The 25,861-nt window shown below is 45.8% G+C and overlaps 1 protein-coding gene across 1 annotated transcript; it reads left to right on the top strand.

Annotated features, from left to right (window-relative positions):
* The first annotated feature begins 1,061 nt into the window (after positions 1–1,061).
* On the top strand, positions 1,062–24,994 carry zfyve26 (zinc finger FYVE-type containing 26). The gene is given in 44 exon segments (XM_022766077.1): positions 1,062–1,141; positions 2,292–2,574; positions 2,657–2,732; positions 2,826–2,912; positions 3,164–3,289; positions 3,291–3,314; positions 3,617–3,956; positions 5,011–5,135; positions 5,348–5,512; positions 5,881–5,969; positions 6,558–6,709; positions 6,804–7,034; positions 7,597–8,199; positions 8,343–8,507; positions 8,895–9,046; positions 9,328–9,571; positions 10,104–10,367; positions 10,500–10,619; positions 10,764–10,934; positions 11,088–11,321; positions 11,502–11,607; positions 11,884–12,737; positions 13,236–13,435; positions 13,864–13,968; positions 14,082–14,204; positions 14,894–15,070; positions 15,226–15,475; positions 15,565–15,663; positions 16,194–16,381; positions 16,471–16,607; positions 16,873–16,901; positions 17,008–17,144; positions 17,828–18,048; positions 18,526–18,673; positions 19,093–19,302; positions 20,110–20,325; positions 20,649–20,846; positions 21,247–21,327; positions 21,421–21,548; positions 21,672–21,846; positions 22,038–22,097; positions 22,491–22,673; positions 22,780–22,830; positions 23,034–24,994. Coding segments are annotated over 43 exon segments (7,842 nt in total). The 5' UTR covers positions 1,062–1,141; positions 2,292–2,389; the 3' UTR covers positions 23,247–24,994.
* The last annotated feature ends 867 nt before the right edge of the window (positions 24,995–25,861 follow it).

Below are 25,861 nucleotides of genomic sequence, written 5' to 3'. Positions count from 1 at the left end.
TGCTCTCCATTCCAGCACCTGGTAAAAACCAAAGGTGAGCGAGTGTTTTCAGTCGTTGGGAAAGTTTCTCACTAACAATTAGATCTCCCTCTTTGATTGATACCTTTGAAGACCCATCTCTTTTCTTTAGCTGCTTAAATATCATAGAAGACATGCCTGACCACACTACTGTCTATGTCTTTTTTTAAATGTACTTATATCCTCTTATTTATGTCTGTGTTTTTATTTATTTATCTCATAGTTCGTGTATTAAAAGCACATTGGTCGACATTTGTCATTTTTAAATGTGCTCCATAGCCGGGGGCCACACATTGTAAGCATTCAGGGGACATGCCTCCCCTGGGGAATTTGACTGGGGAAAATTCCCCCAGTTCACAGCAGCTTCATGCCGTTTACTGTATCAACACATTTGTACATCATTTGGGAAAAACATGAAAGTTGCCCAGGAAAAAGAAATCATCCTAAACCTGCATCATATTATGAATCTAGTTGTTTTCTGTCTCCATCATTCTGAAACCACAAACACAACAGATTCTGACAATGGCTAATTTTCACTACTGCCCCATAAAAGGAGGCAAAGATTGTCTGATTGTCAAAGATCACACATACCCATCCCTCTTTCTCTTCACGGCCACAAGTTTTCACATCTCATTTCCTCCTTCTCTCCTTCATTCTTTTCCTCCCTTTCTACTCTCTTCTTCGCTCTTCAAATCCAGACTTCCTCTTCTGTCTTCTTCTCACCCTCTCCTCCTGGTTCTTCATCACATATCATTCTCCTTCTCTTCTTCTCTTAACTTCAGCTTTTCACTCCTTTCTATTCCTGCTTCCTCTCCTGGTCCACAGGTTGTCCTGTCCCCGCGCTCTCTTACTCATTTTCCCTCTTGGCTTAAATAAATTCACTTGTGTTGCCTACTTTATTTAAGTAATGTGTCTTTCTACGTGTCAATCGTATTTCCGACAGCGCTTGAAGGCATCTTGGAACGCCCACCTCGTGCCGACCTTTGACCAACCAGCGTTGGAGAATCAGCTGATTTTGTCACATGACCCTGGTTAACATGCCCCTAGCCGCCTAGCATAACAGGTCAACAGAGAGCAGCAGCTAGCAGTGTAAATACTCCCCAGTCACAGCGCTGAGACATGAGTAAGTCACTTTTATTCAATACTCGGTAACTTCTAACCGCTTTATGCGCGCGACTGTCACGTAAATCAGCCAAGAAACTAAATGTTTCAGCTGCAGCAAGTCAGCACTCTTGTTGCTAATGCTAATGCTAACTTTACAGTAATGTATCTGTCAAAACAGGAGGAGGCAAACGTTTTAAAAAAAAAACGTCTGAAGAGAAACGTTTTTAAAGCCCGTTGAAAGGCGGGTTCGTCGGGCTTGAAAGTTGTTGTGTTCAGTGTTTCTGTCTCCACGGTCCTGGTTTGTTTGCACAGACAATTAAAGGCACAGGTAGCAGAAATACACTGTGAGACATTACACATATAACACATCGAATATCCTGTTTCTGTAAATTCTCCATCTTTGATAATCGTGTTGCTAATTTACAAAGCAAAGTTGTTTTAAATGATGTTCAAATTAAAAGAAGCGTCTGAAATCATTTTTATTGGGGGACTAATAAATTATGCTGAAAACCATGTAATTAACATCAGTGCAAGAAGATAGTTTATTGCAATATTATAAATAAGTAAATAAATAAATACTTCACTCTGTATTGGAGGCTTACTGTTTACTGTCATACGTGTTACCTGACTCATTGCTTGGGAATTGCTTAGAAAAATAAATACATTTTTGTTCTTAAAAAGAGAGTAACAAGAATTTAAAATAAAAGTGGTTATGCATAAGTAAGTAACCCACAGGTTGTTAGATTAAAGGTTGTAAATATTCTGATTTTAAAACAGCACAATTCACATATAAGCTCAAAAACTAATGTAGTGTCCAAAACTTTTCAAAAATAAAAGAAGGTCAAGGTGATTTGAGAGGAGAAACAAAGAGTCAGGGCCAATGTAAATTTAAAAACTGCTTAAAAATGTGTAAATGTATGATTGGCATGGTGTAAAGGAATTAGCATGGTAGGGATAGTATTTAAATTTTATCAGATTTTGGTGCAATGACGCTTCATCTTGCACCTTTTTGGTCTTAAGAAAGTTTGTTTTTTTAGTCTTTTATCCCAAATTGTTTGAACAATTATTTACAGAAAGAAATAAAGTATATCTCAAAAATTTGTACAAATGACAGTCACCATACCACCAAGTCTTAAACTACATAAACTCTTTTTGTGTTTGTGCTTCAGGTGGCAGCAGCTCGTTGGTGCAGCTTGGCTACGTGTTAGTGCAGGCGCCTCTCCAGCTGTGACCGCTGAGCAGAGGAGCGTCACCGTTGAACGAGGCCATGTATCCGTTCAGCTGCGAGGCAGAAACCTCACTTCAGGACCTGTTTGAATATTTCAAGAGGTGCCTGCGTCACGGAGAGTGGGAGCTGGCCAGCGCCTGTGTGCCGCAGCTGGTGAACTCCACACTCTCCCAAAACCTCCGAGACATAGTCAAAGCTATCATCCGCCATCCTTACAGTTTGAAGTGAGTCGCACAACTGTAGATTCACACGTTTGTTTATTTCTGTTTGGGATGTGCCTTTAGTGACCGTGTGTTTATCTCACAGATGGGAGTCTGTGGGCAGTCCACACAAACTGGCTTGGTTTTGGCTTCAGGTTTTGGAGAAATGGACAGAAGAGCAGGTCGGGAATATGAAGAGTCAAGTTTTCAGCTCACTTTGTTTTCCTTATTTGACAGTGTAACTGTAATAACACGTTTTTTGCTCTTCACCTCAGGTTTCTCCCAACATCAGAAGAGAGTTGGAGTTCCTTCTGCTCCTGGAGGAACTGGGGTCGGAGGGCATCACGGAGACTGTTCTCAAGGTTACTCTTATTTCTGTTTTTTACTCTTGTCAGAGTCGATCAAACCTGCAGATCATATTGAAGCAGTAAAAACTAAATAAATCGTTTACTCTGCAGATAACGAGAGGTTTACAATCGTCTTTTGACCCGTACGATCAAAAACATTCGTGCAGATCCAGAGTGATTAACGTGATCGGTTCTGATTTATTTCATGTTGAGAATCCCTTGTTAGTAGACAGAACACAGGACTGAGATAAATGACCTTTCAGCAGGAGTTGCACGAGGCCTTCATGGACACCCAGCCCGACCAGAAGGCGGCAGGAGGCTCCAGGGCGACAGACGCCGCTGTTGAGTCTTGCCTCCGAACATTACTGGAGAAGAAGAAGCCCAGACTGGCCCCAGTCTTTAACACATTTCTTACAGGTAGAGTCAAACACTGAGAGAAATATTATACCTCATTAAGTGCAATACAGAAATATGAGTGTGGTTGTGTCTAATATCCAGTTAATATTCAGCTCGTTCCTGATCTTTTCCAACTAAAATAAACATCCTGAAGACATTGAGAGATGGATGAGGCTTCACTAGATTTCCGCTGGAGTAGAAGACGGTGTTGTGCGAGTAAAGATGTGAAAGTTTAGAGAATGGAAAATTTGCCTGAAAAATGACTGACATGATTGATTTAGATTAGATATTAAAATATATGCTGTTCCTTGTCTCTCCCGCAGGATCAGTCTTCCACAGAGGAACACACTCTGCAGCACACGTTCATCCAATACCTGATGAGGAAACTGGGGAAGCCAGAGAGGAAGCCAGAGAAGGTGGAGGAGTGGGTGGAGGAGATATATGCGGTGTTGGCAGTGATGCCGTGGAGCTCTCGTAGAGGCGGCGGGCAGTTTGAGGCGCTGTGTGAAGCGCTGTGGGCGGCCAGAGACGGGCCCCTGAGAGAGGGGCGGATCCTGAGCTCGCTGCTCCGCCCTCAGTGTGGCGCTCTCGTCTCCGTGTACTGCGCCACCGCTCTGAGGCTGCAGAGGGATCGCCTGCTGAGGAGCGCGCCTCACACGCAAGGTAGTCTGAGCGGCCGCAGCTTCTTTCTTCCTAAACATTGTTTGATGAGGATTCAGCTCCAGCAGGACGACATGACATGCGCCACATGTTTGAAGGAAAATACAGATGTCACTTAGAATATCTCAATAAATGACCAAGTAATAAATAAAAATAAGACAATAAAACTGGAAAACAAAGATAACGATGGAGTGATAAAGATAGAATAATAAAATATTAAAACAGAGGAGACGTATTTAAGTGAGTAAAACCAGAAATAAAAGTAGAAATAGAATAAAAAACCTGAAATAAAAGAACGTTATTAAAAGGAAAATAATCCAGAAAATAATCATATCAAAATAAAAGGACAAACCGGTAAAAACTGCTAAAAATATCTAGATAAATAAATAACAAGCCAGACTGAAAAGCTAGGTCTTGAGTTTGCTTTTAGAAATATCAGCTGTTAATCGGTTCTGTTAAGCAGCATTTCCTCTTCTCTGCTGTTTGTGGTCAGTCTGACTTTTGTTTTATTGTGACGATGCTGATGGAGATGAAGATATTTAGTAAATGACATTTTCAGCTTCTTTGCTCTCGGTGTTGGAGGGGAAATCGCTGGCATCACCCCTTTCCTCTTTTATTCACACTTCTGCTTCTGTGGCTGTGAAGCCGCCGCACAGATGTGCATGTGATAGCTTGTTTTGTTTCGTGTCTGCACAGACGCTCTCTCTCTCTCTTTCTTTCTTCTTACAGTCACTTCCTTACATCATGTTTAGATGTTGCCTAACAGCAGTGGTGACTGATGGGTGATCTGTGTTATACATGTAATTGTCACTTATTCTTGGTCGAACCTGATGTATTTCACTAATGACACAGATAGAGCAAAGGTAAATAAAAGAGGAGGTTTGTCCCTGAACGTCTCACACAGTCTCTAAGACACAATGGTATTTGTTTTATACTATTACAACCTCTTGCATTCCCTTGCAGTCCTCTCATTGTTTTATAAATGACAGTATAGTCGATTAGGGACATTTCTGTTTGCCGTGTTTCCACCACCATTTTTGTTTAATCGCCCTCTCAGTGGACCTCCCTGAAGCGGAGAAGCTGGCTCTCAGTCTATGCTGCCACAAGGATCGTCCATCCGTCTGGAAGACCATTTATTTTGAGTGCCTTAGTAGTGGGAAGCACTTCCTGGAGCAGGTCTTGGTAAGTGCACCGGGACGGAGAAAACACGACTGACTTAACTGTGTGGTTCAGGAATGTGGAGTGAGTGATTTTAAAGTTTTAAGGAGAAGCGCAGTCCTCTGTCAGCAGCTCTGTAATCCTGCAGTCTTTGTAACTCGTGCAAGATCCGAATGTTTAGCAGCAGCATGTGACGAAAATTCAATAATGTAATGAGATCGTTTCCTTTCCTGTAGGTTACTGCGCTCGACCTGATGAAACACGAGGACTTCTCTCAGCTGAAGGACTTGCTGCGGCGGGAGTTCCAGCCTCTGTCTCGTCTGCTGCTGCTGCTGGGATGGACTCAGTGTCGCAGTCTGAGCTCGGCTCAAACGCTGCTCAGCGTCCTTCACCGAGAGCAGGTCAGTCCACACGTACCCAGCTCCTCTGCAGCTGTATAACTGGAAATCAGTGGAAACACTGATTGAGATTTTCATCATTTACTTATTTAGCTCCTCGTTAGCCGCTGTGTTATAACGACGGCTTCTCTTCCCGGCGTCTCCTTAAATTCATAAACAAAACTTCAGTGACATCAGATACATTAATACACGTCCATATAACCTGATACATTCAATACATACAACAGCTCTGCTTCACAACTGCATTTCTTAATAACCGAGAAAAGAAAACTCTTCACAGTTTAATTCAATTAGTCCCAAATAATTAAAATGAAATATGTGGGATGAAATAGTGTGATCTGATTAACTGATGCTGTTCTCTGTGTTTTCAGGCATCAGCCAGTGACTCTGTTCTGCAGGAGTTCGCCAACCTTCTGTCCTCTCAGCTGGGAATACTTGAATGGTGTAAAAACAACAATCCGTAAGAATCAGATTTTGTTTTTCTTTTCTGACGTTTGACTGTGATTTAATTTAATTTCTCATCTCTTAATATTTTTAGGTACCACTTCACAATAAGACAACCCTTATAATGGATTTATAGATAATTAGCTTGTTAACACTTTATAAATCATACATAAACAATTATAAACAAGTTATAACACATTGATGAAGGCTCAATATTACAAATGAGTTACTACCATTTAAACCTGGTGAAAAGAATCTTACTGTAAAGTGTAAAACAATAGTATTAATAACTTTCACCAGTTATAAATACTAGTAGCTCAGTAACAGATGATGGTGGTTAATTGCTCGTAACTGAACAAACGTGATGAAGCAGCAGGTACAAACGCTGATGGAGAAAACAAAGAGTCTAATGAGATGTGAGGCTGAACAGATACATGTGGGATCACTATTTGGCAAGCAACAGGTCCCAGCTTATAAATGTTAACAAGCTACTTATAATGAACTAGTTATAAACCATCCATAAATCCTTTATAAGGGGAGTCCTATTTTATTTTTACTTTTTATATATATCTACTCCTTTTGTATGGCGTGTCTCTCTGTGCAGAGGTATTTCCTTGGAGGCGCTGCTGACTCAGCTCCACACTCTGGACAGTCACTCAGCGCTCTACGTCCTGCACTCTCTGACTCCTCTGCCTCAGTTCGAGGAGCGCAGGATCCTCCAGCTGCTGCAGCGACTGCCGAATTCACCGGGAGCAGGTTCACGTCATCCATGTGTTTGTCCTCCGGAGTCTGAAGTTAATGATGTACTTGATGTTTTATAGTCACGTGGCTCTTATTGTTTTTCTTGCAGAGGACTCCGAGGGCGTCGGTTCTCTCAGCTCTGGTGTGCAGAAGAACATCGTTTTGTTCCAGGGGTTCTGTGCCATGAAGTATGCCATCTACGCTCTCTGTGTTAATGTACACAAATACTCCAACTGCGCCGAGTGCGAGTCCGTGCAGCAGCAGCAGCAGCAGCAGCAGCAGCAGCAGCAAACCATGGCCGCAGAAAGTGATCAAAATCAAGCCTCAACTTCCTCAGAAGGTATTAGAGCTGTGTGTGTGTGTGTGTGTGTGTGTGTGTGTGTGTGTGTGTGTGTTTTAGTTTATGTTTAGACGATAGAAAAGTTTCCTGTCGTCTAATTGATTGTAATCTTGCTTTCAGAAAGAGAAGACACTGATGTCGGGGCTTGACAGTTTTAATTTATGAGTAATTTGTTTTTGGCTCATTTGAATCAAAGTAGTACAATAAAAAAAAAAAAAACAATTAAAATAAACTGTATCATTGAGTTTAGAAACAAGCAAGAAAAATACAGATAATTCGCTCTGGGTGAGAATAAAAACATCATTTGGAGATAAAAAAAAATTAAATTAAATTTGCAAATGAACTGACAAGAAACTATGAAGACAAGGAAACACAAAGGAAAAATAGATGATCAATACCTTCTTTAATTTCTAAGACTAAAGAGACACAGAAGAGCTTTTCTTTTAACGTTTTAATAATGACTTTTTTCCCCTTTTTCAGCTTCTTGGTTCGAGAATCGTTTGATTGTTTAAAGTCGTGTGTGTTTAGTTGGAGTTATATTCTTCTCTGTTGTGTTCTCCAGGTTGCCAGGTGCAGTTCCAGCACTACCTCTCGGAGTGTCAGCTCTACCTGGAGGCTGTGCCGGCCATGTTCCGCCTGGAGCTGCTGGAGAACATCTTCTCCCTCCTCTTCCTGTCCACCGCTGATTTTGCGCAGCAGATTCAAAAAGACGCAAACTCGAATCTGAACGCGGAGGATGTCGATCGAGACCGTTCGTCAGGTGCAAGAAACGCTCACCTAGAATTAGGAGCGAGGACAGACGAGACCGATCGCAGCAGGAGAGAGAGCCCGAAGCGTCGTGCAAGTTCGCTAACGGGATCCCCCCGCAGCCACCTGGACCTGGGACACTTCATCCAGGGCTGCAGGGGTTTTGTGGTGGATGTGACGGCCATGGAGGGTGTGCTGAAGCTGCTGAAGGAAGGGTTGGAGGGCATGTGCGTGGTGGGTCAGCAGGAGGGTCAGGAGGCGGGAAGAGCGCTGCCTCGAGAGGCCGAGGCGGCGGAGAGTCTCGGCTGCTCGGTGACGGCCGAGACATTCGGGGCTCGTCTCCAACGGTTGTCCAAGCGCACGGCGGAGGCTCAGTGGAGGCTGCAGATCATCACCAGCAACCAGGGCACCGGCAGTGGTGAGATGCTTTAACTAAAACACATTAATCTGGTGGCTTGTCTTCATATCCTACCTAACGATGTGTCTCGTGTCTGTCGGCGGGCGGAGATCAGATAGATGTTGGGTATGAACTCTTTGTCTTGATGGTGAACTCACTTGCAGGCTCAGAGAGTCCGCTCCAGGTGTCGGCGGTCGGCCGCGCTGCCTCTTCTTCGGGACGCAGCAAGAGCTCGAGTCTGAGGAGGAGGAGGAGACCAGGGAGACACGCTACAGAGAGACAAACCTCCACAGAGAAACTCAATGGAGAAGTCAGCACGAGCGCATCAGGTAGTGAAGAAGTCAAAGACGTAAAGATTACAGGTGTAAGAAACTCTGAGCTGTGTGTTTGTTTTTGCTTTTATCTTCCCTGAGAAATCAGAATCAGAATCTGGTTTATTCAATAAACACAGTAAGAAGAAAAGAAATATAAACGAAGATGAAACCAGCGAGTACTGGAGGTCAGATATCTTAGAAATAGATAGAAAACTTTAAGAATAAGATAAAATATTTACATTAAAAATGTGAAGAATGAGTGATGAAGTTTTTCAGGTGCAGTGAATTCAGGTTTTAGATGAAGTCTGTGCTTCATTGTAACGACTCCAGTCTGAGCGTTTGTCTTTCAAAGTAACTCTCCTGAAGACGCATGTTTACGACAGATGATTTGTCCTTTGTCAGACGGTGGAGGAGCGGCAGCTGCAGGTTGTGTGGAACTGGAGGTTTGTCCATGCGGAGGTCCTCACAGCTGGCTGGTCCCCGCCATGTTGTCCCCCCCAGAGTCTCTGCTAATGTCCTGCATCCGCAGAGGGAACTTCATGGAGGCGCGTCAGGTCTGTTCAGCAACACGCTCCTTATTGTTCCTTCTGTTGTTACTGCGAATACAGTATTTTACTGCCACTAACACCACGCTTCCTCTCGCCACCGGCCTCCTTACTGCTACTGCAACTTCTACTAATAACTAACTAACTAGACGTTATTCAACCTCGAACGAAGCACATTATAATTTAGAAATGTTCTGCTTCACCGTCTTCAAGTTAAACATCAGTATTGTTTCTGTGCTTTTAAATTATGGCCACGTACAAAATGAGTATCTGTGTCGGCTGCTCTGCAGGTGTCTCTGGTGTTCGATCTGGGGGCGTCCGCCTGTTGCGGCGAGTTGGTGTTCATGGAGCGCTACAAAGAAGTGCTGGTGGAGCTGGGGCAGGTGGAGCAGAAGATGGAGAGCCAGTCCATGTCTTCATCGTCGTCCTCCTCAGAGGGCTTGGGGTCGACGGCGGCGACGGGCACGGGGAGGGTTCGGCTGGGCAGCAGCGGGCGGTCGACGCTGCAGGCCATCGGGAGCGCTGCCGCTGCAGGTTCGAATTTCTGCTTTACTTTTCATCTCCCCCTCGCATCACTGTCGGGTCACTGTGTCGCCCTTAATGTCAGAAATCAAATGTCCTCCTGCAGGTCTGCACGTCTAGTTTTCATATGATTTATAGCAGCTTTTCTTTAAACGATGCCCAGAGAAGAAACGTAAAGCTGTAGCAGGCAGTTATAGAATAGACATAGAGGTGAAGCTAAACTAAATTTCCTTCAGAGGAGCTGTAGGAGGAGAAAGCGATTTCTCCACCTCAACTGTGTTTGTTGCTCAAAATGATCGATCCACAGTAGAAAACACTCTTGTTCTTACTCCTTTACAGCCGTGATCATTGATTGATTGCCTGTAATGTGATGTGAACAGTTTAAACTTGTCTTATTGTCACATTTATTGGACATATTTTGCATATATGTGCAATTATTTACTACATTTTTTATTGTTATTTTTTTTTACATTTGAAGCGTTTTTATTGCCAAAAGAAATGTACCAGGTTCAGCAGATCTGACCTGGCGCGTGTTTCCCTGCAGGTGTGGCTTTCTACTCCATCTCAGACATAGCGGACCGTCTCCTCAGCAGCCCCGCCCACCCCATGCCCTCACTGGAGGAAGGCTACTGGCTGAGCTGCTGCCCCTCAGACCCCTCTGGCCTCCTCTACACTTTGCTGGAGGAGCTGAGCGCAGCGGCTATGGCTGCCTTTGACCTGGCCTGCTGCCACTGTCAGCTTTGGAAGACGTCCCGACAGCTGCTGGACACAGCGGAGCGCCGGCTCAGCAGCAGCCTGGAGGCTCGAGGTACGAAGCCTGAGTTTTTATCAGTGATGCTGATGCTACAGCAAAGATTCATTCTATCATGGAGGTCAGCCGCAATGTCATGTGTTCATTAGAGGCTTTGCATCGGGAGTCTTACTCTCTTACTCTCCGCAGGAGTACGAGTGGACCCCAAGGTTCCTCATTCTGACGGCATCTGTGGATTTCCCATGGTGTTACAACAGATCAACAAGATCCTCAACCACTCTGCTACGAACAAGGGCTCGGTCAAGACAGGTGAGTGCAAATGTTTAAATGTTAGGAAAGTTAGTTTTGTCTAAGTCTGTTGTGCTGGTCAAATGATGATATCAAATAAATACCTGCTCCTGACAAATGAGCAGTGAATAGTTTTCTGTGTTACTGACTTGCTCTTGTTGGCAGACGCTGTCGGGGAGGACCAGGTCTCTGCCAGTCCATTCGGTTGCTGCATTCAAGAAGTGCTCCTGTGCTGCCACCCGACACTGAGCGAGGAGTCCATCGCCGCCCGGCTCAGTCTGGCTCAGCGCCTGGAGGCCACCCTGCACACTCTGAGCAGCGCTGCAGACGGCACAGGTCGGCGCAAGCTAACGTTTTCTTTGGTTTTGCTCCTTAAAATGAAGCTAATTCTAAGGATTGTTCGGCGCGTCTTGTGCAGTTGTGTCACCTGTAGTGTTTGAGTCGTTCTGTGCGTTAATGTTTTCATGCTGCTGTTGCCCGGCGTGACAGAGGGCGGTGCGGGCAGCGCTCTCCTGGCTCTCTTGGTCGACCAGGCCAATCTGAAGCAGTCGGAGCTGGACGCTCACCCCGTGCGCTCCGGCATGAAACAGCTGCTTCGTTCTCTGGACCAGCTCTGCCCCTTCGAGCCGGACGGAGACCTTGCCAGACCGGATTATGTGCGGAGTTTCCTCGACTACGTCAACACGCTGGCGTCCGTGCTGGTGCGCAGCCTTGGTTCAGAAGGTGAGATGATGTTTGAGAGGTTGTAGTTTTCAGATTCTCCTGTCTTTGGCAACTCTTTAAGAGTTAAAGCAGTTTAAGTGAATGGTACCGTTTTATTAGTTATTGCTGTTTTCAGAACCAGGGGTTCGTCAGTGACTCTTTTCCTTCTCGTACCTGCTTTTGTTCCGGTTTGTCTCGTAGACCAGAGCTGCGAAGTGAAGCTTGGGAATCCACTGCTGGTGCTGCTTCAAGCCCCGTTTCAGCTCCTGTCCCACCTGCTGTTTGACAGACAGGTGTCTCCTGACAGGTACGCACACTGGTTTAACCCCAGGCACACACACACACACACACACCTGTAGTCCTCACGCTGTTAGTCCTCACCTTGTAACCCAGCGAGGATGTGCGCTGTAGAAACGGTTGTCCACGGTTCAGTAACAGATTACAGGAATATAACTGAAATCCAGCTCTGTAATATATTTATTTAAATGTACGTGTGATTCGTTAGAGACACTTCAGAAGGTGCCAAAATTGTAACTGTCAGCTTTAATATTTCATTTAATTTCACGTCCCGTTTCATGTGCAGAGTGCTGTCCTTGCTGAAGCAGGAGGGTCTGCGGCTGAGCGTCCAGCAGGTGATCGTCCAGCGATGCTGTGAGACGTTGCCTCTGTGGCTCTCCAGTCCCGGCGCCGGGCGAGACTCCGATCAGACCAAGAAAGATGACGGCGTGTTCGGCGTCGCCAGTTTGTCCGTCCTGCTCCAGCAGCACGCTCATGAACACATGCCAACTCTGGGAATCGCAGAGACTCAGTCCGACACCAGCTCAGAGTCTGAGGCGTCAGTGGAAGACCAGTCTGCGACACCCACCAACCTCTCCACCTCGCCTCCCTCTAATTCATCCTCCACCTCCTCCTCTTCCTCCTCCTCCTCAAACTCTTTCCTCCTCACACCGTCGGCCCTGTCTTTCCTGAAGTCTCGCTCGCCCTTACTGGCCTCACTGGCGTGTCTGAGCGCATGTAAGGGAGAAACCGCCCGGACGCAAGCCTCCGGCTGGTCGGGGTATTTCCGCAGCGGACGTAAAGAGGTCGTCCTGGATGGTGAGCAGATTTCCCGTGAAGCTGACACCCTCCTGAAAGACTTCCCCATTCTCTGGGCGTACCTCCACACCATGGCCGAGCCGGTGCTGGGCGCCCCGTTACCAGAGGGCGAGGAAGGCGCCGCTGGACTCGGGGCGGTCGTGTGTGGGAAACCTCTCGTCACTCTCCTGCTGTCCGGGCCGCAGGAAGACGCGGCCCAGGCCGTGGCTGCTGAGGCCTTCCAGAAGGCGCTGTCCTCCGGAGACCTGGGCCGCGCTCTCAGCCTGCTGGAGCTGTACGGACACGGCTGCAGCCAGGAGGGGGCGCTGAGAGACCGGCTGCTGGCCTGCGCTGCTTTACAAGGTAAAAGCATCTGATATGAAGGTAAATCTCGACATGATGGTGTGATAACTCTCTCAGCCTGAATGTGAAAGTAAGTAAAACACAAAAATACAAAACATTTGTTGGTTTCAGCTTCTCAAATGTTACAATTTGCTGCTTTTCTCTGTTTTATTTGTTTTTAGTTTCTTTGGTTCAAAACAAAATGAAGGCGTCAGACGCTGGGAAAGTCACTATTTTGTATTTTTATAGACAAATGATTAATTTAACAATATAAATAAATAATAAACAGATTCTCTAGTAATAAATAAAATTATTAGTTTAGTCATATAGTTTTTTTTTAAATTTCTTTTTAATCTTTATTTACTATGACAATCTTTTTAGATGGAAACCACTTTTTAAAACAAATCCAAATAGTCATGTGACTGTAAAATAGATAAATATATAAATACTATGATTTGAATGCAGCAGTTGTTTCCAGTGTAATAAGTGTTTGTTGTTGATCTGATTGTCTGCGTTCAGACGGAGGTGAAGGTACAGGTCAGCTGTTCCGCGTACAGGACGCCGACCTGCGGGCCCGCGTTGCCCTGCAGGCTCTGGAGCGATGGCCTCTGTCCGCCTGCCTGGAGCTGCTGGAGTTCTGCCTCAACGACCCGAACACAGAGGACGCCCTGAGGACAGACCTGGAGCTCAAGAGGAAAGAACTGGACATCTATCGCTGGGTAACTCCTCCACCTGAGCCGAGATTCATTTCATTAATCCCCAAGAGAAACACTGTGTGTGTGTGTGTGTGTGTGTGTGTGTGTGTGTGTGTGTGTGTGTGTGTGTGTGTGTGTGTGTGTGTGTGTGTGTGTCGTAGGCAAAGCAAAGCAAGCGGTCATGGATATCCTGTCTGACAAAAGCACAGGAAGTTGAATTTTTAAGCTTGAGTAACAAATCCCTGCTATCACACTCCAGTGAGCTCGTCTATACTTGTCTGTGTAGTATGAACTTGTTTTAGCCGGAGGGGTGGTGGGGGCGGGGTGGGGGGGGGAGGTGTCACGTCTTATATAATCATGTCTTTGGTTGCCATGATAATACATTACATTCCTCAGTGATCAGATCTCCTTTGTGACTTGCCAAGTGTCTGTGCCTCCTTCCCTTGTCACAGATGTTAAATTTGCAGCCTCCGTTGCCGTGGGATACCTGGCAGGAGCTGAGGACTCAGTCCAAGACGAACTCAGAGTCCATGTTGTCCAGGATGGTGGAGGCGAAAGTGGGTGCAGCAGACGTTAATAACCATGCATTGACACGATCCAGCTCTAAAATACTTATTTGTTTATATTATATTTTATAATGTGATTGATAGATTTTTTTATTTTTTTGCAGGAGTTTGCTCTTTGTGCACAGTGGGTGGAGCTGTATCCTGTATCTGAGCAGCTGAGGCTGCAGCTAAAGACTGAGCATTTGCTTCATCTGCTGGAGAAGGGACAGACGGACGAAGCTTTCCAGGTCTCCACCGCTTGACTTGATGTTTTCTGTCCCTTCTTTAAGCAGCAGTAGATTTGTCAGAGAAGCTGCCAAGAAAGGAAAAATAATATNTGTGTGTGTGTGTGTGTGTGTGTGTGTGTGTGTGTGTGTGTGTGTGTGTGTGTGTGTGTGTGTCGTAGCAAAGCAAAGCGGTCATGGATATCCTGTCTGACAAAAGCACAGGAAGTTGAATTTTTAAGCTTGAGTAACAAATCCCTGCTATCACACTCAGTGAGCTCGTCTATACTTGTNTTTTTTTATTTTTTTGCAGGAGTTTGCTCTTTGTGCACAGTGGGTGGAGCTGTATCCTGTATCTGAGCAGCTGAGGCTGCAGCTAAAGACTGAGCATTTGCTTCATCTGCTGGAGAAGGGACAGACGGACGAAGCTTTCCAGGTCTCCACCGCTTGAATTGATGTTTTCTGTCCCTTCTTTAAGCAGCAGTAGATTTGTCAGAGAAGCTGCCAAGAAAGGAAAAATAATATACATCTGTACATGTGAACATATACAGCTTTCCACATATAGTATACTATAATAATATATATATAATAGACGCCAACACTATATGGTGGACAGTGAACACACCTGCACACATCTATGTGCAGGTACACACAGCTTGTTTGTCTTTCTCTTAATTGCTGCTTTGAAATGTTTTGTGTCTTAATTTCTTCAGCTGCTCGAGGGCCTCTCTGATTTCGTGGCGGGCCTGGACATCTGTGAGCGCGCTCTGGACCGCTGCCCCGGACTGGCCGCCTGTCACTTCCTGGCCGACTACCTCACCTTGCATTTCCAGCGTCAGGTGTCTCCAGCGCGTCGGCGGCACATCCACGCCCTTCACCTGGGCTCTAAGGTTTGTGAATGTGAACATGTGAGGATGTGCACTGATATACCTCCACCTCAAACCACAGGAAACTTAGTTTTTGCGCGTACACTGTTTGTATTGATTGTTTTTCAAGTAATTGGAATTTCAGCTGAATTTCAGGTTGTGGATGTTTCCTCCTCCAGGTGTTGCTGACTCTGCCCCCGGCAGCCAGGCAGGATTACTTCCCCCTGCTGTCGGAGCCTCTGCTGATGCTCGAGCAGCTTTTGATGAACCTGAAGGTGGACTGGGCAGACGTGGCGGTGCGAACCCTGCGGAGCCTCCTGGTTGGTCAGGAGGCGGGCTTCGGGACGGAGGACATCGATAAGCTCCTGGCAGACTATTCCTGCAAGGCCCTCGACTTCTCCTGCGCCCCCAGAGAGAGGTCTAGATCTGGTCAGTGCTGACACTCCAAACTCACATTTTAACACAGACGCTCACGTCACTGACTTTTGTGTTCAAATATTTGACTCTTTATTTTCCAGACTCTGTAATCAGCCTCCAGGACGCGCTGACTCAGTGTCCTGCTCAGGACAGCTGCTCCCTGTCGTCCGGTCGAATCGACTCTCCGGCCCCCTCTGCAAGTGAGAAGCTTTCACATGTTCCACAGTGATTAACCCGTAATATGAGGGAATTTCCCTGCATGTAATCAGCCACAAAACAGCACTGCTGGAGTTGATATGTTCCCGATCAAGGGCGCTTTAGTCGTTAACCTTGCAGTTTGTTTTTATTCTGTCCGCGGCGGCGGCGACGGTCGGAGCCGGAGACGTTTTGTTTTCGGATTCTGTCTGTCTCGTTCTCGTGGACACGATATGTCTTGAGGGAGTCTCTTCAAATTTGGCAGAAACATTCACTAGGACTCAAGGATGAACTGATTAGATTTTGGGGGGTCAAAGGTCAAAGGTCAAGGTCACAGCGACGTCACAAAACATGATTTTGGGCCGTGTGACCGCAATTTCCTGAGAACTCCTCGAAGGCGACTCTTCAAATTTGGCGCAGATATTTACTTGGACTCTGATTAGATTTTGGGGGGGGGGTCAAAGGTCACGGTGACCTCAAACACTTTTAAGTCATTACTCAAGACTTCCCTGAGGAATTGTCTTCTTCTTTACAGGCAGCACCCCGACACACACCCCCTCCTCCAACAGCACGGAGAGGGAGAGGGATCGGAGCTCAGCAGGGAGAAAACGCCGCTCGCCCGCCAAGTTCCAGCCTCCGGACCAACCCCCAGCCCGTAAAGACTGGGTCCCTGACACCCAGCAGCACGTGTGCATGGTCTGCCAGCGAGAGAGGTTCACCATGGTGAGTGGGGGAAACGGTGTGAGACTCACTGGTGTTTTAACGAATTAAAAAGAAGAAACTTTACGACGTATTAAATATTTTTCCTTTAGTTCAACAGACGGCATCACTGTCGGAGATGTGGGCGTCTGGTTTGTCACGCCTGTTCTGAGCGTAAGATGCCTGTCGAGGGAAGTCCAGGAGAGGAAGTCAGAGTCTGTGACCAGTGTTTCAGCTACTTTCACCCAGAGTGAGATCCTGTCACTTGTCAAACAAACATCAGTCTCTTATGAGGCGTTTTTAACAGCACACAATTTAACAGTATTTGGAGCGGCGTGATCTAGAAATCACTCCGAGCTTTTGACGGGAACATTCAAACGGTCTGACCTGACAAACAACAGGACAGAATAAAGTTTGAGAGTTTGAATTAGTTGGTCTTCACTAGAGAAAAGGTTTAGAAGGGACATATTTCTGTGATTTGAAATTTATTTGTGCGTTTTCTTTTCCATGTGCAGTTCTGACGATGAGCTGGAACCAGCTGAAGGTAAATGAAATCACAAATGTTATGTTGCTGCTTTCATGCAATTTCCTTTTTAGTTTACTGGAGAAGAAAAAGGTTGAGGCCCGTCTGTGCTTCTCTCTGTGTGCAGTGGCTGGAAGCCCTGCGGTGACGGAGGAAGCTTTAGATGGGATGCTGCACCTGCCTGAAGTCGTCCATCGACACTTTCAGCTCAGCACCAACTCTGCAGAGAACCAGCTGCAGCGCAGCGAGTTCTACTACGAACAGGTCTGAACATTTATCACTGTGCAGGATGGGATGTAACTGAGCTGTGTGCAGGTTACCTTTACATGTCGAAGGTGACGTATAAGATCATGATGATAACTTTATTTATATAGTTCCTTTAAAATCTGAGTTCACAAAGTGCTTTGACGAACAAATCAAAAGCAGAACAAAAAACAAACAATATAATTCATTATAAATAAAGACATTTAGAGGGAGCAAATAAATAAAAACACACACACACACACACACACACACACACACACACAGGTACACAAACACAGTAAAGGCAATAAAAGGGTGATGTGGAGACGATAAACAGACGATTAAAAAAGACGACATCACATAAAAGCAAGTCTGTAAAAATGAGTTTTAAGAAGCTCGGTCACCTTTAGGTTTAAGCCTCGACTGTGCAGCGACCAGACGGACCTGACCGAGGATTAATAATAAAAGTGATCAGTGAAATCTTAAAATCACTTCTGAAACAGACGGGGAGCCGACGGAGGGAAGCTGTCGTCCACGACTTTAATAGTTTCTACAATCTGTCTACGAGTATGACACGACGAGCTGAGGTCATTTTCCTTAACAGATGATTTCTAGCAGCATCAGCTCAGTGAACACAGTTAGATCAATGGTGATTAATGATGATTAATGGTGATTAACGATGTTGTTTTGCTGCAACCCTCCAGGCTCCCAGTGCGTACCTCTGCGTGGCCATTTTGTCTCTGCACAGTGACCAGACATCCTGCGGACACCAGCTCATCGTCCACTGCCGCTCTCTGTCCTGTAAGCTGACCAACCCCGAGGTGGACGCCTGCCTCCTCACCGACATCATGCGGCGGCTGCTCTTCAGCGCCAAGCTGATGTTCGTCAAGGTCGGCCGCAACCAGGATCTCGCCCTGTGCGACAGGTGAGACGTGACCCCAGGTGACTGTGACGTAAACACGTTTGTAAGAAAAGCAACAGGGGGGAGTGAGGGAGGAGAGAGAGTTGTGTTTCTGGTCTGGTTTGTGAATGATGTTGCTTTTAGCTCTGGTTTGGTCTCGACCAACTCCTAAGAAAAGTACGAGGTTCTGAAGGAGACGTTTCTCTAGTTGATGCAGAACAAGTGACGATAGAACCAGAACAATGAAAAGAGGCTGAACTCCTCCATAGTGACTCCTTTCATTCAGACACCCAGGTCCTTGAAGTCGTGGTTGTTCTCAGAAGCTCGAGCTCTTTGCTCCTCTTTCGCCAGATGACTCAGGGTCTTTCAGATGAGTTGTCAACCACATGATCCTGTGTGTCATTACTAACTTCCTCATTTAATTCCATGTAGCAGTGACGGACGTAGACAGATCTCTGACCGTCTCTCTGTTTCTCACGTTTCTTCCTCCTCTGTCCGCAGTTACATCAGTAAAGTAGACGTGCTTAAGATTCTAGTGACGGCCAACTACAAATATATTCCTTCTCTGGACGACATCCTGGAGACCTCTGCTGTCACGCGTCTCCGCAATCAGCTGCTGGAGGCGGAGCACTACCAGCTCGCAGTGGAGGTGAGGCGCAAGGTTCAATTGTGTTTTTGTTCCTCCGCGCCGGCGACGGTCAGGAGGAGCCATGTTGTTTTTTCTGTGGTCGTCTGACCATCCCATTCTCATGGACACGATATCTCAGGAACGCCTCGACGGAACTTCTTCTAGTTTGGCACAAACATTCACTAGGACTCAAGGATGAAGTGATTCGATGTTGGGGGTCAAGGGTCAAAGGTCAAGGTCAAGATGACCTCATAAATCTCCTCGATGGAATCCCTTCGAAGGACGAGCTGATTGATCTTACACCCAACCTGATGCGCTATCAGCTCTCTTCCCACCCTGGTTATGTTGGGAGCTACTGCACGCTCTTAGATAAATGATGACTTCCAGAAAGTGTAACTCCATGGCGTGTTTTCATTGATCATGATTGTTTGTGATGCTAGGTGTCTACCAAGAGCGGCCTGGACCCTGGTGGCGTATGGCAGGCGTGGGGCATGGCCTCTCTGAAGGGAGGGAACCTTTCAGGGGCGAGGGAGAAGTTTTCCCGCTGTCTGAAGGCTCCTGTGGACCGCAACCAGCTCAACCTGGGTCCCTTACTGCTGCAGGAGATCGTCCAGCACCTGGAGACCGCCGTACGACCCACTCTGACCGCGGTAGTTATTAAGTCTCGGGCCTCCATTAACAGACACAAAATATGTTCCTGTGTATCCTGCCGTCCCTGAGTGATTCCTGTAATTTATCCTGCACGAGTGCTGCACTTTAAACACGTTCCACATCCCCCAGCTCTCACCGTCCTTACATCAGACACACCATCATATATAACCAACACAAGCCTCTTATCTTTTTACACTTGTCAAATACGTGATCACAGTGATTAGTTGTGTAAGTTTTAGTGCAGCTAGCCTGCAGGAAGACGTGGCGACCTGTAGCTCACAGAGAGGCCAAACATGTGTGTGCAGTTCATTTGAAAATAACGAGCCACAAACCCCAAATTCATCTGAGGAATATGACCATGAAAAGATCTTTGACTGTTTCTATTATAGTTTTGCAGCAATTAAATTTTGTAATAACATACAGGCCCCCCCACCCCCACCCCCCAACCCCCACCGCCCACCCCCGGATACATGACACCTTAGGAATCTCGTCTTGGCTTCGACACGTTCAGAGAAAAGCTTGTACGTAATAGCATGTGTGACGTTTGCTGGCCTGGGTGAATGTGGGAGTTTCCAGTGACGGAGCTTTGCTAAGTGTGTGTGTATTCTTCAGAGAGTGTGTGTGTGCATCAGTGACACCTGTTCTGATCATATCACACTGTGCTTTGAGTGGATTAGACTGAATTACATATATATACACTGTGTTTTCATATTTGCTCATGTGCATTATAAAGTCATGACCCTTTGTTTGTTCCTGTGTGTGTGTGTGTGTGTGTGTGTGTGTGTGTGTGTGTGTGTGTGTCTCAGTCTTATGGTGAGGACATCTTGGCGTCCCTGCGGGAGCTGGAGGACGCCCTGAGCGACGCAGGTCCCGTCGAGCGACCGGAGGGACAAACGCAGAGCGGCCGCCTCCACCAGGAGTGTCTGTACTACCTGAACACATATGGCACTCACCTGGCGCTCATCTGCTTCCACGTGCGTCACGACTGCATGACAGAGGCCCTGACGTACCTGCTCAACAAGGTGAGACATTGTAGGGAATATAAAACCTGGAGTCAGACTCTGAGCCAACTTCAGATTTGATTTCACCCTCCTCTGTTTCCAAGATCTCGAATCTGGCAGGACGTCAGGTTCCTCAGACTCTGTAGCGTTAACAAGGTGAATTCAAAGTGAGTTAATTCGCCCTGGTTTATTTTAAATTGGTCCAAAAATGAAGCAGTAGGTGATGGAATATGTCTGCACCTCCTCTGAAGAAGAAGAAGAAAGAAGAAGAATGTATGATGTAGTCGATGTCACTTGTCTTTTAATTTTTAATTAATTTCCTTTTCTACCGTCTCATGGCTCAGGATTGCCCGGAGGAGGTGTTTCTGGAGGGTGTGTTGCAGCCCAGTCTGGAGCGGGGGCGTCTTGGCACGCTGCAGGGGATCCTGGAAAAACTGGACCCGGGCCTGGAAACATGCAGCCGCTACCTCATCGCCTCCTGCCAGTTCCTGCAGCGGCGCGGATACTTTAACACGCTCTACCAGCTCCAACAGTTCATGATGGTTCGAGTCGTTTGTTTCCATCTCCTCTTTTAATTTGGAAATCAAAGGTTAAAGGCCAGTTGACCATTAACAAACGTTAATATTTCCCTATTAATGTCCATACAGGGGCGTCCTGGAGGCCTGGTTGTTAAGACATGTAACATATTATTGTAAATTATAGTCCTAAAGAGTTCAGGCTGCAGTATTTTGCAAGAAAAAAAAACAAAGATGAGAGAAAACTTCCCAGCTAATCATGTCTCAACACATTAAATTCATCTTGTGACCACTGGGAGGGGCCCTGACCCTCAGGTTGGGAACCACTGCAAACAAGTCTGAAAAAATAAACAAGTTTATAGTTTTAAGTTTATAATATTTGCTTTTATCTTTTCAGTAATTTGCAAAATGTTCTTTACCTTGTCAGGATCACGTACGTGCAGCTATGACCTGCATCCGGTTCTTCACACACGGGGCCAGTTCGTACCTACAGCTGGGAGAACAGCAGGTGTGTCTCTTTGTTTTTTCTTCCACAGTTATAAAATCGTTTGAGAAAGTGAACCCTGCCGCTGACCTTGACCCTGACCTTGACTTTGTGCAGCGCTGGTTGGTCAGAGCCAAAGAGCACCTGAGGACGTACCTGCAGGAGCAGCAAGGTCGAGGCGCCGGGAGGAGAAAATCTCAGGTCAACTCATTGAGGAAGACGATGTCGTCCGGTGACGTGTCCAGGTTATTTCACATATCTTTGTTTCAGTTTCATGGGATGGAAATAACTCATTCCTGTGCTCCTTTACTTTTCCCTCGTACGTGTTCGCGACCTGTCAAACAGACTTTCGCTCTCACTTTCATAAGGCACATAAACACGATCGAGCTCCAGCTGGAGGTGACGCGTTTCCTCCACCGCTGCGAGTCTGCCGCCTCCTCCAGGTCTCCGCAGACCAGCGCTGCTCCCTCCAGGTCCTCCGGAGCCACTTCACCACCTACTCTGTTTGGGGGGAGTCCCATGAAGGTTGAGGTCGCCTGTAAGGTGAAGGTTATCCCGGTGCTTTCATGTACAATCCGTGATAATGAATGTTGATAGGAGAGCTGTTACCTGTTGTGGTTTAGTGCTGCTCTGATAATGGGACAAAGGAATATCTCTTCAGTTGAACTGTATTTATAAATAATGTAAAATATGAAATACCTGGTTGGGACTGTGTGATATGTTTTTAACTGCAGGTGATGCTGGGAGGAAAAAACATCGAGGAGGGGTTTGGCATCGCTTACAGAGTCATACAGGTGAGTTCATGTGTTCTTCTTTCAAAGCTGGATTTCTTTAATCGGAGACAGTTTTTCTCCTTCGGGAGAAAATAAAAACAACTTTGACCTTAATCTTGAAAAGTGCAGCAACACAATCCTCAGGGTTCTGTCAGGACGTCTGTTCCAGTTCAGAGTTACTCACTTCTTCTTTCCCCATTTACACATTCTCCAAACATGTTTTGTAGTTTGTTTGTTTTTTGAGGCATATGTTTTATTGAGTAAAAGAATCACATGATGTAGGAGAGGAAAACACAGTCTACATTTTCATTAGAAAAAAAGAAAACAAAAAAAGAAACATGAATTCACACAAAAGAAAAATACACTCGTGGTAAACCCTCCCTCCCTCCCTCCCTCCACTTCTTCCCGCCTCAGGACTTCCAGCTGGAGGCCCAGGCCGTCTACACGCGGGCCGGCCAGAGGCTCGTCCGACAGAGGCAGTACGGAGCCGTGCGGCAGCTGCTGAAATGCGTCGGCGAATCGGGCACCGCCACCAAAAACGACTGCGACGGCCTCATCCTCAGCTGTGTCTCCGTCGCAGATAAAACCCCAGCTGATGTGGGTGACAGAGGCCGTCTGACACTAGTGCAACAAAGATAGATAGATAAGGATAAGACATGGAGTGAGTTGTGACCGTGACTCTGTTGTTCTTCTTCTGATTCAGGCGAAGGAGCTGGAAAGTCTCATTCTGGAAACCAAGAGCACAGAGAACAAGGTGATGTAAAACTGTCTGCATCATGTTTTATCCTCCTTCACCGTCATTGTTCCACATGTAGAAATCACACTGACCGTTCCTCCTGTCCTCCCCCCTCACCAGCGATATCACTCTGTTTTCCTTTGGTTCTTGTCATAATAAATTCTCAGTATTCGTTCCACTGGACTAAGACGACCTGCTTATAAAAATGGTATCACCTGCAGATCAAAGCCTACCTGCTGTGCAGTAAGCTGCGGCCGGCGTACCTGCTAGCGGTGAAGCTGGACCCGAGCCGGGCCGGCCCGTTGGTCCAGGACGTCCTCCAGGCCGCCGAGGGAGCGCAGGACTCTGTGATGAAAAACATCTGCTGCCAGTGGCTGTCTGAACATCACAACAAGTCATCTCAGCAGCGCCAGGCCCGAACCAACGCCAGGTAAAGGCGCAGTCGGCACAAACAAGGGATTACACGGAGCGCTTCAACCTCGAAAAACAGATGAGCCGCAAATGAAGCGCAAATAAGAGGATCCAGGGTTTCTAATGTTACACAGCTGTAGAGGTGAGTGATCCGTGAGCTTTCACATCGATAAGACCGCTCACTGTCAGAGAGCAGACAGGACAGAGTTTGATGCGTAAAATCGGTTCCCCATTAACCAAAGTAAGACTAACCCCACTGTCTTTAATATTTTGTATTATATGGGCTGGATTCAGACGTTTCATCTTCAGCGTCTGACCCGGAAGCACCAGATTTGGCTTTGTATGTAGCTTTGAATCATGCTGCTCATAGTATCACTCAGTATGTGCTGAAGAAGTAGAACTCGGGTCAGAAATGGACTCAACTGTCAGTTAATTCTAAAACTTACAGTCCTTTCTGTGTCGCTTTGAGACGTGACCTAACGTCCCCTGATTTCTAATTCTCACCTTGCTGCGGTTGTGAACAGGTGTCCTCTGTCAGGTCTGGTTATGTGTGCAACAAAACACACTTCTGAGCTGTCACTGATACCAGGTGTGGTCAGAGGTGAACAACAACAGCTTTGCACCAGAGAGGACAGAAACATCCAGAAACCCTGACGATCTCTCTCTCTCTCTCTCTCTCTCTCTCTCTCTCTTTACTTTACTGCGGCCTTCCCGTCTGTGAATCTAACGAATCACCGCCGTGCTTTGTTTCCACTGCGGAAATATTTGGCTGTTATCTCTCATCTGTACGGTGTTTGAGAGGGAACAATGTTACTGCACTGGAGTGACAGATCTTACATAACACTACTGCACAGCTGCAGTGTGAACAGACGCAGTCGCTCTCACTCTGTATATCAACACAGTAACTCAGTATTTGACTGAAGATTCGTCTCCTACCTCAACCTGAAGGGAAAGTATCTTGAACTGACTGGAAAGCGTCTGATAAACGTGTAGGTCCTTTTTCCTTTTATGTCGTCATTGTGTCAGCGTGTGGAGAACAGACGTAAAAACCTACGACCAAGAACAGTACAAGTTCAAAACCCTTGAAGAAACTGAAAATGTCGTCTTGTTTTTGTAATCCCGATGAAGCTGTTTCCCTGTTTTACATTGTGTAGCACATTTTCTGGCTTTCAGCATACAGTCCCTTTATGATAAGGGGAATTAATATCAAACCATTTGAAGTATTTAAGGGCATTTAAGACAAGTTTTAGGTTGGATACAGAAAGGGACTGACTTCTAGATCAGGTTTAATTCATTATCCAGAAAATCAACTGTCTAGCCTTTAGTTTTTGTGTCTCATTATATGTCATCTTGTGTTTGGGTAATGATCACCACTGTCACTAATTTTAAATCATGCTTTTCACTTTCTTCTCTTGTGAGACGTGACCCACAGTGAATTATATAAATCCATAATGATTAACTCACACAGATAATGAGTCAAATAGTGTTTAGAAAAAGGGATTTAACTGTAACTGTGGCCACATGCGATCTGTCGATGTGCATTATTGTTTTTTTTTTTTTGTTGCCTGCTTTCCTCACAAACCTGCGACCTGGATAACTCACGCCTTTTAATTCACTCACACGACAATCGCCCCATCGCTGCTGAAGCTGCCTTGACAAGAATGTGCATTTCAGAGCTGCTCTGATCACATGGTCGAGAAGTTCGTCTTTTCTTGAGAGGAGAAACTGTGTCGTCCCTTTGCCTTGCTTCCCTCTGCTGCACTCGTCTGAAGACCGATCCTCCTGTGATGGCGAGCGCTGATCAGCAAGAGGTCGAATGGAGTCGGTTTAGACTTTTGAGACGTTCTTGCGCTCTCATCCTCCTGAACTCGGACTGTTGTCTCATCACTGCCGCACTTTATATCAGTGAGTTTAAAGAAATAAACTTCTATTGGGGGAAGAAATTAAAAAAATATGTAATAAAGTAACTGCTCTAATGATGCAGGGACTAATGATTGTGAAATGTAATTGATTTCGCCATCACTTGTCAAATAAAATGAAAATGAAATAATAATAAAAAAGTGTAATAATAATAAAAAAAATAAAAAATAAAAGGAAACTTAATGCTGCCTGGTTTCTTGATATTAAAGGAAACATGCTGAATGGGAAGGATTTATACTGCTCTCTGTTTGCTAAACATGAAGCTACTGCTAACTTAGCTTAGCATAAAGACTGGAAACGGGGGGAACAGCTAGCCTGGCACCGTCCAGAGGAAACAAAATTCATCTTGAATAAACAGTTTGATCTTGTTTGTTTAATGTGCACAAAAAAAAAACAATATTTAAACCAAAAAATCCCCAAATTTTATACAGGGTTATGTGCTGGACTGTTTATTGATCGGGATCAGTAACTTCATGGAGACTGCTAGCCTTAGCTACATATTTAGCATACAGATATACACTGAGGAGCCACAACATTAAAACCAGAGACCTGTTTTAACGTTGTGGCTGATCGGTGCATAATTGTTTTGGCATTTGGCTTCTAAAGATATCTTATAAATACAGCTAATATTAGCTCAGCCTAAGAGTCATAGCTTACAATATGTGCACTTACAACTTAGCTCTTGTCAGAATGTGAATGTGTGACGTGTGAACTTTCC

Source organism: Seriola dumerili, unplaced genomic scaffold, assembly GCF_002260705.1.
Source record: "Seriola dumerili isolate Sdu_G_001 unplaced genomic scaffold, Sdu_1.0 BDQW01000811.1, whole genome shotgun sequence".
In the NCBI taxonomy this organism is placed as follows: Eukaryota; Metazoa; Chordata; class Actinopteri; order Carangiformes; family Carangidae; genus Seriola; species Seriola dumerili.
This window is presented reverse-complemented; position numbering and strand designations above follow the sequence as displayed.